The sequence below is a fragment of the Asterias amurensis genome, chromosome 2, assembly GCF_032118995.1.
Source record: "Asterias amurensis chromosome 2, ASM3211899v1".
Lineage (NCBI taxonomy): Eukaryota > Metazoa > Echinodermata > Asteroidea > Forcipulatida > Asteriidae > Asterias > Asterias amurensis.
The window spans coordinates 20,972,300-20,988,346 of record NC_092649.1 but is presented as its reverse complement, the minus strand read 5'-3'; the positions used below and the strand labels follow the sequence as shown (position 1 = coordinate 20,988,346).

The 16,047-nt window shown below is 37.3% G+C and overlaps 1 protein-coding gene across 1 annotated transcript; it reads right to left on the bottom strand.

Moving 5' to 3' along the window:
- Nucleotides 1–531: 531 nt before the first annotated feature.
- On the bottom strand, nucleotides 532–15,284 carry LOC139954387 (ras-related protein Rab-7L1-like). The gene is made up of 6 exons (XM_071954156.1): nucleotides 15,162–15,284; nucleotides 14,206–14,503; nucleotides 12,799–12,870; nucleotides 8,845–9,026; nucleotides 7,559–7,680; nucleotides 532–6,251 (listed from the first exon to the last, which is right to left on the bottom strand). The coding sequence occupies exons 2-6, from the start codon at nucleotides 14,321–14,323 to the stop codon at nucleotides 6,113–6,115; spliced, it is 633 nt and encodes a 210-aa protein (XP_071810257.1). The 5' UTR covers nucleotides 14,324–14,503; nucleotides 15,162–15,284; the 3' UTR covers nucleotides 532–6,112.
- Between the last annotated feature and the right edge of the window lie 763 nt (nucleotides 15,285–16,047).

Below are 16,047 nucleotides of genomic sequence, written 5' to 3'. Positions count from 1 at the left end.
ATGTTTGAACCCAAGTCTTTCTCCAAGAATACATTGAAGTTGTATTATTACAAAGTAGCTGCATGGCCTTTTTTTTCAAAGTCAATTATGGCACTGTACACATTTGGTAGTCGTTAAAGACCAGTGAATTATCACACTTGGTGTATCCCATCATAAGCATAAAATAACAACTCTGTGAAAATTTGGGCTCATTTTGTCAACAAAGTTGCAAGAAAATCGTGAAAGAAAAAATCACCATTGTTGGATGAATTTGTGTGCTTTCAGATAGGAATAAAAGACTTCTAGCTAGAATTAATATTTTAGTGAGAAATTAGCTCTTTCTCTAAAACTAAGTTTAAACTTCAGAGGGAGTCGTTTCCCACAATGTTTTATATCTATCAACAGCTTTCCAATGCCTGTTACCAAGTCAGTTTTTAAGTTAATATATGTTTGAGTACTTACCAAAAGTGTACCTTCCCTTTAAACAAAGACAAAGACAAAGACAGGATAAAGAAAGAGATCATACAAAACTAAAGGATACAATGGATGGAAGTTTATGATCAACAATTCAAACATTTTAAAACTAGTACAAATAATCATAAATTTAATTGTTTTTATATACACAGCTAAACAAAAAAATATCATTACAGGAAAGCTGTACTAAATCAGAGTTTTTTAGCCACAAAAAACTTGGAAAGTATTAGGCCTACATGTTGAAGGAGTGGGTGTATTTCAGGAGAGCAGCCCTCAACTGTTTTTGAATGATCCAATTATAGTCCACTGTTTGAAAAAGGAATAACATGGAAGTAACAGGTGTGAGTTGTCAGAAAAAGTGAGTGTGTTATTTAAACCTCTTTCTTTAATGGAGCTTTCCTATAATAACAAAAAACTGCAAAACTTAGGAGAATCAAAAACAATGCATAGATAAATCATACCTGCCAGAATAAATTTATTAAAACAAAAATATATTTATTAGTGACCTTGTAATTGGAGTATAATGCCCAGCATTTTTTTAAAAATCTGTAATGGTCCCTTCTTTTAGAAACCTGACCTCCCAATTCATTTATTTTCACAATTGAACTTTCAGAAAGCTGATTAAATCAGCCCTGCCAATCATAGACACATTCTTAAATCCCACTTCTGCCACTAGAATTGGTTTGGTGTGTATTTTGTGTATATGGATGTGCTGGCTCCATGATTTAGGAATAAGATGAATGCATTATCCCACAAAAGCACCGTTTCCATGAGGTTATTAATATGGTGGGCGGGTCTCAATGGATCTGCCTATTATTTCTGTGTACACAAAAAACATAATTACAATACATAATTACATACAGAGCAATTCTTTCTGGCATTATTATATTATGCCTACAGCAAAAATATATAATATATATTCATCAAATAACGTTTAAAACACCAACAAACTCACATTCTCTGAAAATTACAGGGATTTTGTTTATCATGTATCCTCAGCAATCATTACACTGTCCTGAGTAATTCATATAAAATGTTTCACATGAAGTACATGATTTTCCATGCTTCTACTAAAAATAACATTCAGCTCTATGTTATATTTTAATCTTTACTCAGTTTTGCTTACAGGAACATGTTGCCTTGGATCGGTCGAGTTGGTCTTTGAAAAGCATCCTGTAACCGTTTGTTATAAAATCGATATGGTTAGAAAGATGTTGTAAAAGTAGAATACAATAATCTACACAAATATGCCTCGAAAATGCGCGGTTTTCGTTTTATCTCGTCGACAAATACGGTTGGCCATTTATAGGAGTCAAAACTTTGACTCCCATAAATAGCCGACCGTGTTAGTTCGCAACGTAAAATGAAAACCGTGCAATTTTGAGTGGTACTTGTGTGGATCATTGTTTTCTACTTTAATAAATCTTTCTAACCATATGAATTTCATAACAAATGGTTTCAAACGCTTTTCATAGACCAACTCGTCCGATCCCAGGCAACATGTTCCTTTAAACTCATTTAAATATTTATGAAAATTACTTTCCTAACAAACCTACAACAACAATTAGCACCTGGCATATTTCCAGGTAAAATTTGTTGTCATCTCTGCAAAAATAAATAATGTAAATAAATTGCACAAATATTTATTCATTTTGGGGTTAACTAAAATTAAAATACTCAACGGAATAAATTCACTTCATTTTTCAACAGTTATAATGAAAGGTTTGTTGTCTTTTTAAAAGAATCATTCATTCCAATCCTACAGTTTAAAGACACTGGACACTATTGGTAATTGTCAAAGACTAGTCTTAAAGTTAAAGACACTGGACACTATTGGTAATTGTTAAAGACTAGTCTTAAAGACACTGGACACTATTGGTTATTGTCAAAGACTAGTCTTAAAGACACTGGACACTATTGGTAATTGTCAAAGACTAGTCTTAAAGACACTGGACACTATTGGTATTTGTCAAAGACTAGTCTTAAAGACACTGGACACTATTGGTTATTGTCAAAGACTAGTCTTCAAGACACTGGACACTATTGGTAATTGTCAAAGACTAGTCTTAAAGACACTGGACACTATTGGTAATTGTCAAAGACTAGCACTTACAGTATGCATAAAATAACAAACCTGTGAAAATTTGAGCTCAATTGGTAATCAAAGTTGGGAGGTAATAATGATTTAATAATTATTTTGAGTAATTACCAATAGTGTCCACTGCCTAGGGTATACTTTCAATAATTGTCAAAAACCATGTTTCCTCAGTGTATCCCAACATATGCAGAAAATAACAAACCTGTGAACATTTTGACCCATTTGGACATTGGAGCTGCAAGAAAACAATTGCAAGAAAAAACATGTTGTTTCATAGAATTGCGTGCTTTCAGACGCTTAAGGTTAAATGCCAGAAGCCTTTCTCATTTTTCAGATTCAAACTTTGGACGTGGAAATTGCCTCTTTCTCTAAAATAACACTACTTCAAAGGGCAGGCATAGAATCACACACATGCCTCCAATTCCCTTTTTTCTTGGCCTTGGTGCCCCTTCAAATGTTTCCAATTGACGTACAGATTTTTCCAATGGAAGTGCCCTTTGCGAAAGAATGAAAATGGCCTTGCCCTTTGTCAGATGAAATTCCAGGTCTGAAAGGGAGCCAATTCTTAGTGTAGTATACTATCAACAGCTCTTCAATGCTCCTTACTAAGTAAGTTGGTACAGTCATTAGCTCATAGAGTAATTACCAAAAGTATACACTGCCTTAACAAAAAACTGCCTTAAAAGAAAAACAAAAAAGAGGAAACGGTCAAGTACCTGAGGAGAAGGCCCATGTCTGATATTTTACAATCAACTTTTTTCTTGAATCTTGTTTCTGAGAACAGTGAACAAGTTTGGTTCTAGTTTGACAGTTGATTTTAGAATCATGTAAAAAACAAGGAAACTTTAAAGATTTTGCAACATAAATTTGCTCTCCAATATAAACTGAGCTGATAAACAAAAGCAGAGCTGTATATGAACAATTATCAAATTTGATACATTTCAATAGGTTTATGTGACAACAAATGTTTAAGTTAAACTTTTTTCAAAAGTAAAACAAAAAGGAAGAAAATTCAAGATAAACTCATGTAGAGAGTAAAGTTTCCATAGACTCAAAGATTTTCAAACGGAAGTTCCCTTTACGAAATGAAAATGGACTTGCCTTCTCAAGGATTAAATATAATGTCCGCTTGATCCTCTTGTCAAAGAGATAAAAAAACATTTCTAGCTTTCAGCTTTTCTTAGTGTCGTGGAAAACCAAACTTTCCAAACTTGTAATAAACATGGTACCAACATTTATATGCTAGTACTGACTTAAAACTTACTCAAACTCACAGAAAATGAAAAAGATCAATAAGCATCAATGAATATAGCAAATGGGAAGAAAACAAGCCATTTATAGAAATAGCGCAGCATTGCCATAAAACGGCCTCACAGCACTGTATACAAAACAAAACAAGACAAAAAGATAAAAGTCAATGTTTAAGTACTGAGGAGTGTTCATGTTATTTTAAATATTAAGCCCCTATTAAAGACAACAACAATCACCATTTTCCTGTCTAATGTAGTGAGGGCTTTATATATCGCACCCCTATGTTCAAACAACCATGTTTCAAAACCCCATGTGATTTACATGCTAGGCTTAGGTTAGGATTTAGAAAACAAGAAACATAGGTGCGAAACTTTTTAAATCCACCCTTAGCCATAAATTTGACAAGACAAGTTACAGACGATTAAAGGAACCTTATGCCTTGGATCGGACGAGTTGGTCTATAAAAAGCATTTGTAACCCTGGTTGGAAAGATGTTTTAAAAGTAGAATACAATGATCCACACAAGTTTGCCTCGAAATTGCATGGTTTTCCTTTTACTGTGCAAACTAACACGGTCGGCCATTTATGGGAGTCAAAAATTTGACTCCCATAAATGGCCGATCGTGTTAGTCGACGAGGTAAAAAAAAACCATGCAATTTCGAGGCATGTTTGTGTGGATCATTGTATTCTACTTTTACAACATCTTTCTAACCATGCATTTTATAAAAAACAGTTACAAACGCTTTTCAAAGACCAACTCGACCGATCCAAGGCAACGTGTTCCTTTAAAGGCAAAGTATACCTTTCATTCATAGTATTACTTACTATAATAGACAGAAACACTGAACAAAAAAAATCTGAATAACAAAGCACTAGTTATGCAAGTTCTGTATTCTATGCTCTGTAAAAATTGATTAAAATGGAAGATGTTTGCTGTTGGGAATAAAAAATAATTTCATTGAAAAAAAACCTATAATTTCTTGATACATATCAATATAAACATATACATTATCTCCACGGTAGTGATCACAGACGGCACACACAACGTGGTAATAACAGATAATGGGAGACTTTTGAGATGCTGGCGACAGCAGACATACATGTAAGGGTCCTTTTTATTGTCTCTAAAGCGTGCACGCAGATGCTTACTACTGTGCCCGTACTGGCGAGAACTGTTAAAAAGGACCGTCCAAAAGTCTCCCACCATGCCCATTGAAAATGGCCATCCACTCAGCTAAGGTGAAAACTTGGCACGGTCAGAACTCAAACTTAAAGGCAGTGGACACTATTGGTAATTTCTCAAAATAATTGTTTGCATAAAACCTTACTTGGTAACGAGTGATGGGGAGCAGTTGATAGTATAAAACATTGTGAGAAACTGCTTCCTTGAAAGTGAAGTAGTTTACGAGAAAGAAGTAATTTTCCACGAATTTGATTTCGAGACCTCAGAATTAGATTTTGAGGTCCCGAAATCAAGCATCTGAAAGCACACAACTACGTGTAACAAGGGTGTTTTTTCTTTCATTATTATCTTGCAACTTCATCGAACAATGCAGCTCAAATTTTCACAGGTTTGTTATTTTATGCATATGTTGAGATACACCAAGTGAGAAGACTGGTCTTTGACAATTATCAATAGTGTCCACTGTCTTTAAGACCGGGTGGTAGACAAACTGTTTCTGTCACTTCAAATATTTATTTTTCAGGCATATCTTCCCATTAACAATGAACAGGCAACCAGCAAACAGTATCTGATACCCCTCTTGATACAAAGTGAACGATTTCAAAAATCAGGATTTGGAACTCAATTATAACCAACCAGTGTGCACAAAATAAGTTCAGTCTAAATTTATTGCTATGCAAAATTGATGGACGAAATTGTTCCCCGATACATCACATGGTATTTTGACCAGTAACATGTTTGCGTTTTGCAAGATTTTGTGCTCGTGCAAAAATTATGACCGCAGTTTGCAGTAAAATGAACCACCGACACATAAGAAATAACTCACTTCGTTCAAGTTGCAAGAACTCAAACAGCCAGTGAGTGACCACAACATGGATACATAACTTTGTTAAGTATAAATTTATTGCATAATTACCTGGACCCAATTTCACAGAGCTCCTTAAGCACAAAAAGTAGCTAAGCACAACAAAATTATGCTTACCAGAATAAGGTTACCAGCCAAACTGCCATGTTACATGTCAAATTTGAGACTGGTATCCTGCTCATTTCTGTTTAGCAGACAACTCCTAAGCAATATCTTCGGCAGCTCTATGAAATCGGGCCCTGTTTGAGTTATTATTTATCATTAAAAAATCCAGCAACACTTGCTTTGTTTGCCGTAAGTATGAGGCAGTTTAATCCTCCCGTCGTCGTCAGTAAACTCTGCAGCAATGGACCCTCTACCTCTGGACTGAAGCCTCGCTACAATCTCCTCAACCAAGAACCTGCACATACGATAATCTTGTAAGTTAAGTCTTTCAGCTACAACCATTTATTATTTAGTTTGCGGTAACACCATGTGTGTATCTACTCACAGGTAGAGTTTGTTCTTTAGAGAACTGTCTTGCTATACTCTACTACCACGGAGTAGATTTTTCAGATTTTTCAGACGACTTCTCAGTTTTGAAAAGAAATGTCCTGGCTATTAACTACCATCTAGGTGGATGATTTAGAAAATCGGCTGGGACTACTACTTTAGCTTATTGATTGATAAATCTTCTCTGCAGTAGTAGAATATATAGCAAGACAGTTTTCTAAGAAACAATCTCTACCTGGCAAGTAGATACACACATGGTGTTATCGCAAACCAAATATATATTGATACCTCACCATGCAATCATAAATACAACCATAAAGAGGTTGTCTCTTGGAAAAAAAGTTGTTTGGTTTCTCTCAACAATTTGACTAGTTTTACCAAAGCACTTCAATAATGGATAAAAGAGTGGTGACTCAGCGTTCTTAAACGGCCATTTATAACCGGCAGGGTTGTGGCCGTGCGATAAAGGCCCAAAACCGCAACGGCCACAACCCTGCAAGTCACCACTCTTTTATTCCCATTCATAAATGCCCTTTTGTTAAAAAGCTATATTTCTTTTTACAATAAAAATAATTTGTGACAATCTGCTTTGTAGTGAATTTTTATGAAGATTGCACAATTAAAAGACTTTAAAACAAATTATGTTTGGTGTATGCTGGGTTGTGTGTACACGCTTGTAGAAATAGATGACGCGCTGATACTGGGATTCCGCGACCCCAAAAATGTGTACCAATGATTGTGGCTCTGCATATATGCTTGTTTTCGTCTGAATGAAGCTTGACTGGTCTCCACCTAACAAAGCCATCAACATACTTCACCCTGAATAACTTTGAGATCAGATAAAAGTCTAAAACCGTGTTCCAATATGATTTTTTTTTTAAGTATTGCAACTTTTCTGTTTAATGACAAAATTCAATTCTATGGGGATGAAGGTAACTGACCTCCCAGTCAACTTACTGAAACCGTGATGTTAAACTAACAGGCTGAAAGAGGTTATAGAAGACTTAACAGGGCCACTAAAAGTACAATGGGAACAGCTCCGCACTGTAAACCTAGTGCCACAACGCTGTAAACGCTATGAATACATCAAATGTAAGTCTAGGTGGGAACACACGGTAGACTTACACCAAAGTAAGTTACGGTAACTTTCCGCGTGGCAGCCAACGGAAGAAAAAGTCCAAGGCTTAAAACTTCTGATCCTTTATAAATACTTACATCATTGGTTCCTCAACATTGTAGCTATCTTTGACCGATATCTTGCTCCAGCCGACAAAGTTATGATCTTGAGACATAGCTTTAACCTCTTCATCCGATACCTTATGTTCATCCAGATCAGACTAAATAAATGGTAAAAAAATACCAACATAAATATCATTAGACTAAATCATTATTCATCAATACCCCAGATAGTTTCCCTATTCCTATTGGTAAAGAGCGCGTCACATGGGGGTGTTTAAACGGTTGATAAGGACCAGCTGGAGCTATTTATATTCGGTTGTTTTCGGATAGCATTGAGCGGGTTAGCCCACAACCTCGTTCTTAGGGGTGATCGACAAGGTAAGCATACTTTTGGTAATTGTCAAGACAAGTATTTCTCACTTGATGCATCCCAACATATGCATAAAATAACAAACTTATGAAAAATGGGATCAATAGGAAACTTTTGAGAAGCTGGCGGACGCAGACAATGGCCGTTTTTGCAACTCTGAGCATGCAACGCATGATCAGTATTGCGCACACAGGTCCGAGCGCAATGTGAAAAAAGCTGCCATTGTTAAAGTCTCCCATTGGAAAGAAAATTCCAAGAAAAAAATGAAAGAAAAAAAGAAAACTACTGGTCATAAATTTTGAAAAAATCAACCCCATTGTTCTTGCATTTGGGTGGAGTCACTGACTTCAGTTTATTTTGATCCTTGACATTTTAAAGAACAAAGCTTTCTAAGCAGATGCGGCGCGTCGTGGCCAAGGTCCCCTGGCAAGCTGTGTAGTCAGCAGTAGAGTGTGGGTTTAAATCCCAGTCATGACACCTGTGCCCTTGAGCAAAGCACTTGATCATAAATACTTTGTACAAAGTTTGGAAGGTAGTGCATTCTGCTCATCCTAGTGGAAAATACCCATACATGTTTATGTACTGTAAAAGTGGTAATCATGTTACAACCCCAGGAGTAGATGGCAACGTGACACTGGTGACAAATGATACTTATTTATTTTGGGTTGACAGCCGAAATCAGTTAAGCCTACAACAGCCATATTTCGTGGGGCCCACGTCTCATTGCGCGGTCTTCTGCGTTTGAGTCAACATTGAGCAGGGGGGCAGGGGAGAGAGTTGTTGTTGTCCGAGGAAATTGAACAGGGATTGTATTTTGCAACAATGGGAACGGGTGGCCCAAGCATTTTGGCCGGGAGTGTAGCTGCTCTGTGAAGTGGCCATCCATAGCCTTGTGAAGGCAATCTCATAAGAAAAATGAAACAAAAAAAGATGACACTTATTTCAAACATACCTTATTACCGAGTAGCAGACAAGGTACTGGACTCATATCTCGAAGGAAGACTTTAGAATCGACATCATTCTTCCATCTGACTACATGCTCAAATGACTTGATAGACGTGACATCAAACATGATGACACACGCAGACGCATCTTTGTAATACACTCTCGTCAGACTACTAAACCTCTCCTGACCTTCAAAGTAAAAAATATAAAATAATAATAATCACTCGGGAGTAAGTTACACTCATTTCAGACAGTTAGGAACGACTGGATGCGCTAGAAGTTGAAAGATCGACTGTTGAAGTCATTCGGAATGACTCTGGAGCATCTTGGTTTCAGACGTCGATCTTGTATTGAGATGAACCTGAAGTAAATGTTGTGTTGAGTTCGCCTGTCTGAAACCAAAAACTGTTTGGGTCGGCCTAGAATCACTACTATTCCAGATGGTTTTGTCTGAAACTGGTCTTACCTTTCTAACGAATGAATAAAACTTGACCAAACAGTCTTTAAAGTAAAAACTACCAGCAAATAAAAATCTACACAATATACGTTACATTTGTATATAAGCATCATACTCAACTGACTTTAACACCAAGGGGTTTCGTTAATTACAAATTAAAATGAATTGTGATGTCACAAATTCACAACGAATAATTCACGTTAGTTGACTTGTGCTGAACTCCTACGGAACATTTACTGCAAAAGCCAGCCAATCCATAAGACATCAAAATTTGCATTCACAGGAAGTGTGAACCGGGCTTTAGGTGCAACAATGCTATTTCAATGCACAAAAGGGATAACCGTACTTTGTACAACCACAACATGGGGAAGGTATGGAATACTAACTGGTGCTGATGATACCAACAAGTAATAATATCCTCAACAGACAACCAACAGGAGGGCTCGATTGCAGGTGTTTACAGATTTAAAAAATGAGTGCAGCCTGGTTCATGCTTCCTGCGAATGCGAAGGCGAAGCGAATGTTGACGTCACAAATTCGCAACGAATAATTCGCAGCAGTTCAACTCTGCTCGACTCACTTGTGAATATCGCTGCGAATAGAAGGTTGTGACGTCAAATTCACATCAAATTTGCATCGCATTCCCAGGAAGTATGAACCAGGCTTAAGTGATTGTGTCTATCTATTGAGGGATCCAGGAGTGTTTTGACGAACTGGTGAGGACATCTTATGTTCAATTTTGTGTACAAAGCCAATTTGGATGTCTCTAAAAAAAGTTATAAAAATGGGAGTAAACGATGTTATTGATTTACCAGGTCGACAAACATGTTAGTGCTGGCGAGGGTTAACTTTCATTGTTAGACTGAGGTTATTGTAGCGGCGACACCGATAGGCCAGCAGAGGTTGCCAGCACGGCTCAGTGTTTAAAAGCCTTCGCTGTGACCCCTGCCTGAATCAAGCTTCCCATTCGCCAAGCGGGCGTTTCCCAGGAGCTGATCCAGGGTGAGGCGTGATGAGGGGCGCAGGTTAGGGCGTGTAGGTTACTAATTCTAAGCTTTGCAGCGTGTGGACTATGGAAAGTAATTTTTGTAGTTTAGTGGTAATAGCCATGTAAAGTCAATCTCCTTAAAGGCACTGGACACCTTTGGTTGTCAAAGACCAGTCTTCTCATTTAAGCCCGTGTCATACAAGAGCTTTTTAATCCAACATATTTTGCGATTTTTCACAACCAGGATAAAAAAAAGCAACAGCCACTCGTGTGAAAGCTTTCCTAGTTATGAAATAGCAAACGATCCTGACTTAATATAACTGCAATTGAGACCTACTACAAAAAAAATGCGCCTGCGTTATAATCGTTCACTGACATGACTGATCCGATGTGTGAAACTACTCAACCAAGGACCCTGGCTATGCTGTCGGAGTACGCCTGCGCAGACTGCATTATGTGTCTCGGATTGTCATGTTTTGTTTGTGGTTTTCGTGCCACTGTTCATGTTTACCTTCAAGTTTTTCTGAGACTTTTTCTACACGTCTTCAGTCCCCATGACATCGATCAGCTTGATCATTTGTGTCGATTGTATTAATCGTAACTCCAAGTCACTTTTTTTGGACATTTTCTACGGTTTTCTAATTGTTTTTTCTTCTTCCATTATTATCTTGCAACTTTGACAACCAATTGAGTTCAAAACTTCATAGGTTTGTTATCTTGTGCATATGATGAGATACACCAAGTGAGAAGACTTTACAATTACCAAAGGTGTCCAGTGTCTTTAACTAACTAGCATGCTCTGTGTCAGTTATTAACTTGTGATTCACATACATTTCAATGGGTTTTTATCTAAACAGTGTCCATTTATTTTTATTTTAAAAACCTTGAGTTGTAAAATATTGAATTACCAGCTTTTTCGTCTTCGAAAAATGCTTTACATCCTCCTATGAATGCAAGATGGATTAAAAACATAAGACTCAATCATGTGACATGATAAACTTCCATGCATGTCAAATAAATAACATAAATAGACGTTTACATTTTTTTCCACCCTTGCAATGATATGTAAGCACTGTTTACTCAGTACTTTCCCAAGTTCTGTGAAAACAAAATCCACAGTCAAATCACCCCGCTGGGATCTGAATCCACAACCTCTACGTTGCTAGAGCATGTCTTACCACTAGACCATCGAGCCAGCCTGGTGGCTAAAAGCAATTTAATAAAAAATGGACAACTTATGACACTTAAACTTCTAGAGGTAAATTGGATGACAAACTTCTTCATCCACAGTGAGTCTACAGAGATTCGTGACATGGCCAAAAACTTGACCTATAAACGGTACACAACCCTTTTTTGGGGTACTCATGTGACAACAATGAGAATACTTGGAATTTAGTAACATCTGATAACCTCTATTGAAGTTGAAATTGTCATTGGCACTTTATCATCACAAACACTATCTTTTCAATCTGAACAAGGAGGTCATTCGGCCACAATTTTAGATTTGTTTACAGTATGCTATGCATAGTCGACTGTAGACATGGGGTACTGGTTCTGAATACACCAGAGGTTATATGTTCAAGTTCGCACTCCTGGCATTTTGTTTGTTTTTGTTCAATTCCTCTGATTTTTATTTCGGAGGGTTGTGTTAACATGATTTTATCATGAGAAAATAAGCAAAATTGTGCAAGTCTGTACACATTTAAAAACGGCTAAATGCAGGGAGTACAGTTGGTAATAACTCCACAATTTAATGAGCATCAAAACTTACATGGTAAATAATAATATAATAATAATAATAACTCGTTTTTATATAGCGCTTTTCCAACAATATTACCCCTGGTCACTGGGCCTTAAACATTCAAACATTGTAGACAAGACACCCTTTGAAGTAAGGTGATTTTTCAGGTCACCCAAAATTTGAATCTGAGAGTGGCTTCAGGCATTTATAATGCCTTTCTCAGGCATCTCAAGCACCAAATTTTACGCAACAAGGGTGTTATTATTTTACTATTTACTCGCAACTTTGATGACCAATTGAGCCCAAATTTTCACAGTTTTTTTACAATGTTAGTTAAAATGCACCGCTTACATTTGAATTCCTCAGACTATCGGGACATTTGCTACGCCACATGATTATAGGGGCAAGCTTTTGTGTAGCAACCTCCAGGATGAGCAAACCCTGGTACCATTGTGCCATACACATCCATTCATAATTATATATGGCTGTTCACCGTCCCTTACCTAACCACGCAAAAGCGTGCTCCTAAACATGTGGTACAGCAACTGTCTCGTTAGTCTGAGGAATTCAAATGTAAGCATTGCATCGTCACTGAGCGAGTCATTGTACCAGACATTTTTCAAATCTAGCTCGCAAATGGCTTTTTGTATGCATTTGTTGGGATACACACGAAGTAAAGATACTGGTCTTAGACAATTACCAAAAGTATACCATGGCCAAAAAGAGACATGTGGCTTGAAAACAGGATAGCACATTGAGCCATAAATTGTTTTACCTGCAATATCCCATAGCTGAACTCTAATAAGTTCATCCTCTGATCTTTGGATCTTCTTCAGTGCAAAATCAACTGCAAAGGAACAATACACACTGTGTCAAAGTACAAAATAACAAAGAACGTAGGCCTACCGTGGGATTCTTTATAGTTTTGTTTACTGTTGTCTTTTTTTCTTTTCCCTCTTTTTTTTTGGGGGGGGGGTGGGTATTTGAAAATTATAAGACTCTTTGTGAATGTGCTTTTAAAAACAATGACCACCATTTGGAAATACAAGTCTAGAAGATTGTCAATTATAGATATTTTCCTTTTGAAGGCAGTGGACACTACTGGTAATTGTACTCATAAAAACTTACTTGGTAACGATTAATGGAGAGCTGTTGATAGTATAAAACATTGTGAGAAACGGGCTCCCTCTGAAGTAACGTAGTTTTCGAGAAAGAAGTATTTTTCCACTTAAATAGTTGAATTTGATTTTGAGAGCTAAGAATTTGATTTTGAGGTCTCGAAATCAAGCATCAGAAAGGCACACAACTTTGTGTGACATGGGTGTTTTTTCTTCCATTATTATTTCCCAACTTCGACGACCAATTGAGTTCAAAATTTTCACAGGTTTATTTTGTGCATATATTGTTGAGATACACCAAGTGAGAAGACTGGTCTTTGACAATTACCAAAGGTGTCCAGTGTCCAGTGTATCTCACATAATGCATAAAATAACGAACCTGTAAAAATTTGAGATCAATTGGTCGTCGAAGTTGCGAGATAATAATAAAAGAAAATACACCCTTGTCACACGAACGTTATGTGCTTCCAGATTCTTGATTTCGAGACCCCAAAATCTAATTCTGAGGTCTTGAAATCAAATTCATGGAAAAATACTGTTTTCCTCGAAAAATATGTCACTTCAGAGGGAGCTGTTTCGCACAATGTCTTATACTACCAACAGCTCCGCATTGCTCGTTACCAAGTAAGGTTTTATGCTAATAATTATTTTGAGTAATTACCAACACTGCCTTTAAAGGAACACGTTGTCTTGGATCGGTCAAAAAGGTCTTTGAAAAGCGTTGGTAACCGGGTATTTTTTAATAAAATGCATAATATGGTTAGAAAGATGTTTTAAGAATACTATGATCCACACACATTTGCCTCGAAATTGCGTGGTTTTCCTTTTACTTTGCGAACTAAGACGGTGGGCCAAAAATTTGACTCCCATAAATGGCCTATCGTGTTTGTCGATGAGGTAAAAGGAAAACCACGCAGTTTCGAGTGATACTTGTGTGGATCATTATATTCTACTTTTAAAATATCTTTCTAATCATATACATTTTATAACAAACGGTTACAATGCTTTTCAAAGACCAACTCGACCAATCCAAGGCAACGTATTCCTTTAAGTGACTGACTCACCTCCTACTGTTGTCTTGTAGTTATCATTAAATCTATTATGAACATAACGATCTACAAATGCAGTCTTTCCAACTCGGGAGTCACCAACTATGATGACCTTGAACAACTTCTCGTTCATTGTATGCGAGACACCTCCTGGAGGAACTTTGCAGAGTAGTTGTTGGTTGTCATTGCATTTTTAAACCATAATGCAGAGAGGGGCTAGGTTAGAGTTGATGTAAATGTTTGCACAACATTGCAGTCTTTTTATGTGTCCATGGATCTATTCTAGGATTTGTCAACTGGACTCTGTAAAAACCTATGACCATAAACACGGAGTAAGAAATTGAAGAAATATATTATCATGGCAAACACTGAAAACTTTGAACAAAGAAACAAGAGAAGAGGGGGGTCGACTTAAAAAAAAAAAAATTGCAGTTCTGTTCACCCTTTGTCAACCACCCACCACATTGTGCATAGTCATCACTACATCACTACTCTTCAATTCAACTGTGTTATAGTGTAGAAATAAAAAACCCAAACTCTGCATCACACTAATTCCTCAACACTATGCTAACTATGTTCATGGAATCTAGTCATAAGTTCACCGGACCCAACAACACTTTTTTTAAAATATAAATTGGACATTAGGCCTATCTGGTGTATGTCCCCCCCCCCCCCCCACCCCCCCCCCCCCAAAAAAAATAAAAAATTAGCCTATTCTGAAGTATGATGGAGACATGAATGCACTGGCGTTTGGGTGTATACAGACAAGTCATTTTTGCTCAAGTCAAGTCAAGTCACAAGTCATTTTTGCTCAAGTTAAGTCGAGTCACAAGTCAAATTTTTGCAAGTCAAGTCAAGTCGCAAGTCAACAAAATTGGTGACTCGAAGTTGCAAGTTTACACACCCTGCATCCCTGCAAATCTTTAAACTAAACAAAATCATATTCATCTGATGGAATTTACAATACTTACCCCTACCAGTACCACAAACACAGAACTGGAAGAACTTTGATGAAGTTGTGAGTGCACCTTTCTGAACAAAAACCACCTCTTCAGTTTTCATACACCCTCTTCAGTCTTCACACACCACTGCTCTACTGGTGTACACTTGGTTTGTGTACACAAATCGGTCCGGGAAAAACAACAGATGGCGCACGCGATTAACTTTGATCAGCGCATTTTTGAGAATTGCACAGTATAGAAATTGCGCTGCTCGTTTTGTTAGCCTTACGTGCGCAATTTGAACATTTCCCCTCACAAAACAAACGATGGAAGAAAACCGCCAAAGTTTTTCAAACTACCACGTGGCGTGGCTGGTGCATTATGGCCTTATACTACACCTCTTCCCACAAGTACAAAGGTATGTAAATCTCAGGAATTCATTAGAGGGCAACTTTAGTGTATATAGCTATGAGGAGGGTGTGCAAAGGCAATCAAGTGTTGTTCAAAAAGCCGGGGCACATTTCATTTTACAGAATAGCGGGGAGGGGAGGGGGGGGGGGCTACGGGTCGGCATCGAGGGTGTCTAATAATAATATACATTTATCGTTTTTACACATGGCAACAGTGTGACCACTTTAGTATTAAAGCCTGCAAAACAATGCAAAACGGGACTTCTCAGGGACGAGACTCTTAAGGTTATGAGCATTTTGTAAAAGTTGCACTTTTGTCTAAACACGTCTATAGAAAATTCTTTAAAAAAGAGCAGTGCCGAAAATGAAGAATGGGGTGCAATAAACACATCACATTGCTAAAAATAACCGCAATTCAAAAATTGTTAACAAATTCTCACTTTGATGAGCTTCAGAAAGGAAAGCAATCATGGAGTCGCGACCCCGCTTGCTCATCATTGGGCCAG

Coding starts and splice junctions, on each gene's coding strand:
- LOC139954387 (XM_071954156.1), bottom strand. CDS start 14,323: ATGAACGAGAAGTTGTTCAAGGTCATCATAGTTGGTGACTCCCGAGTT. Junction 9,027..12,798: donor TCAGCTATGGGATATTGCAG/GTAAAACAATTT, acceptor TTTACTTTGAAG/GTCAGGAGAGGTTTAGTAGT. Junction 7,681..8,844: donor GTCTGCTACTCGGTAATAAG/GTATGTTTGAAA, acceptor CCATTTATTTAG/TCTGATCTGGATGAACATAA.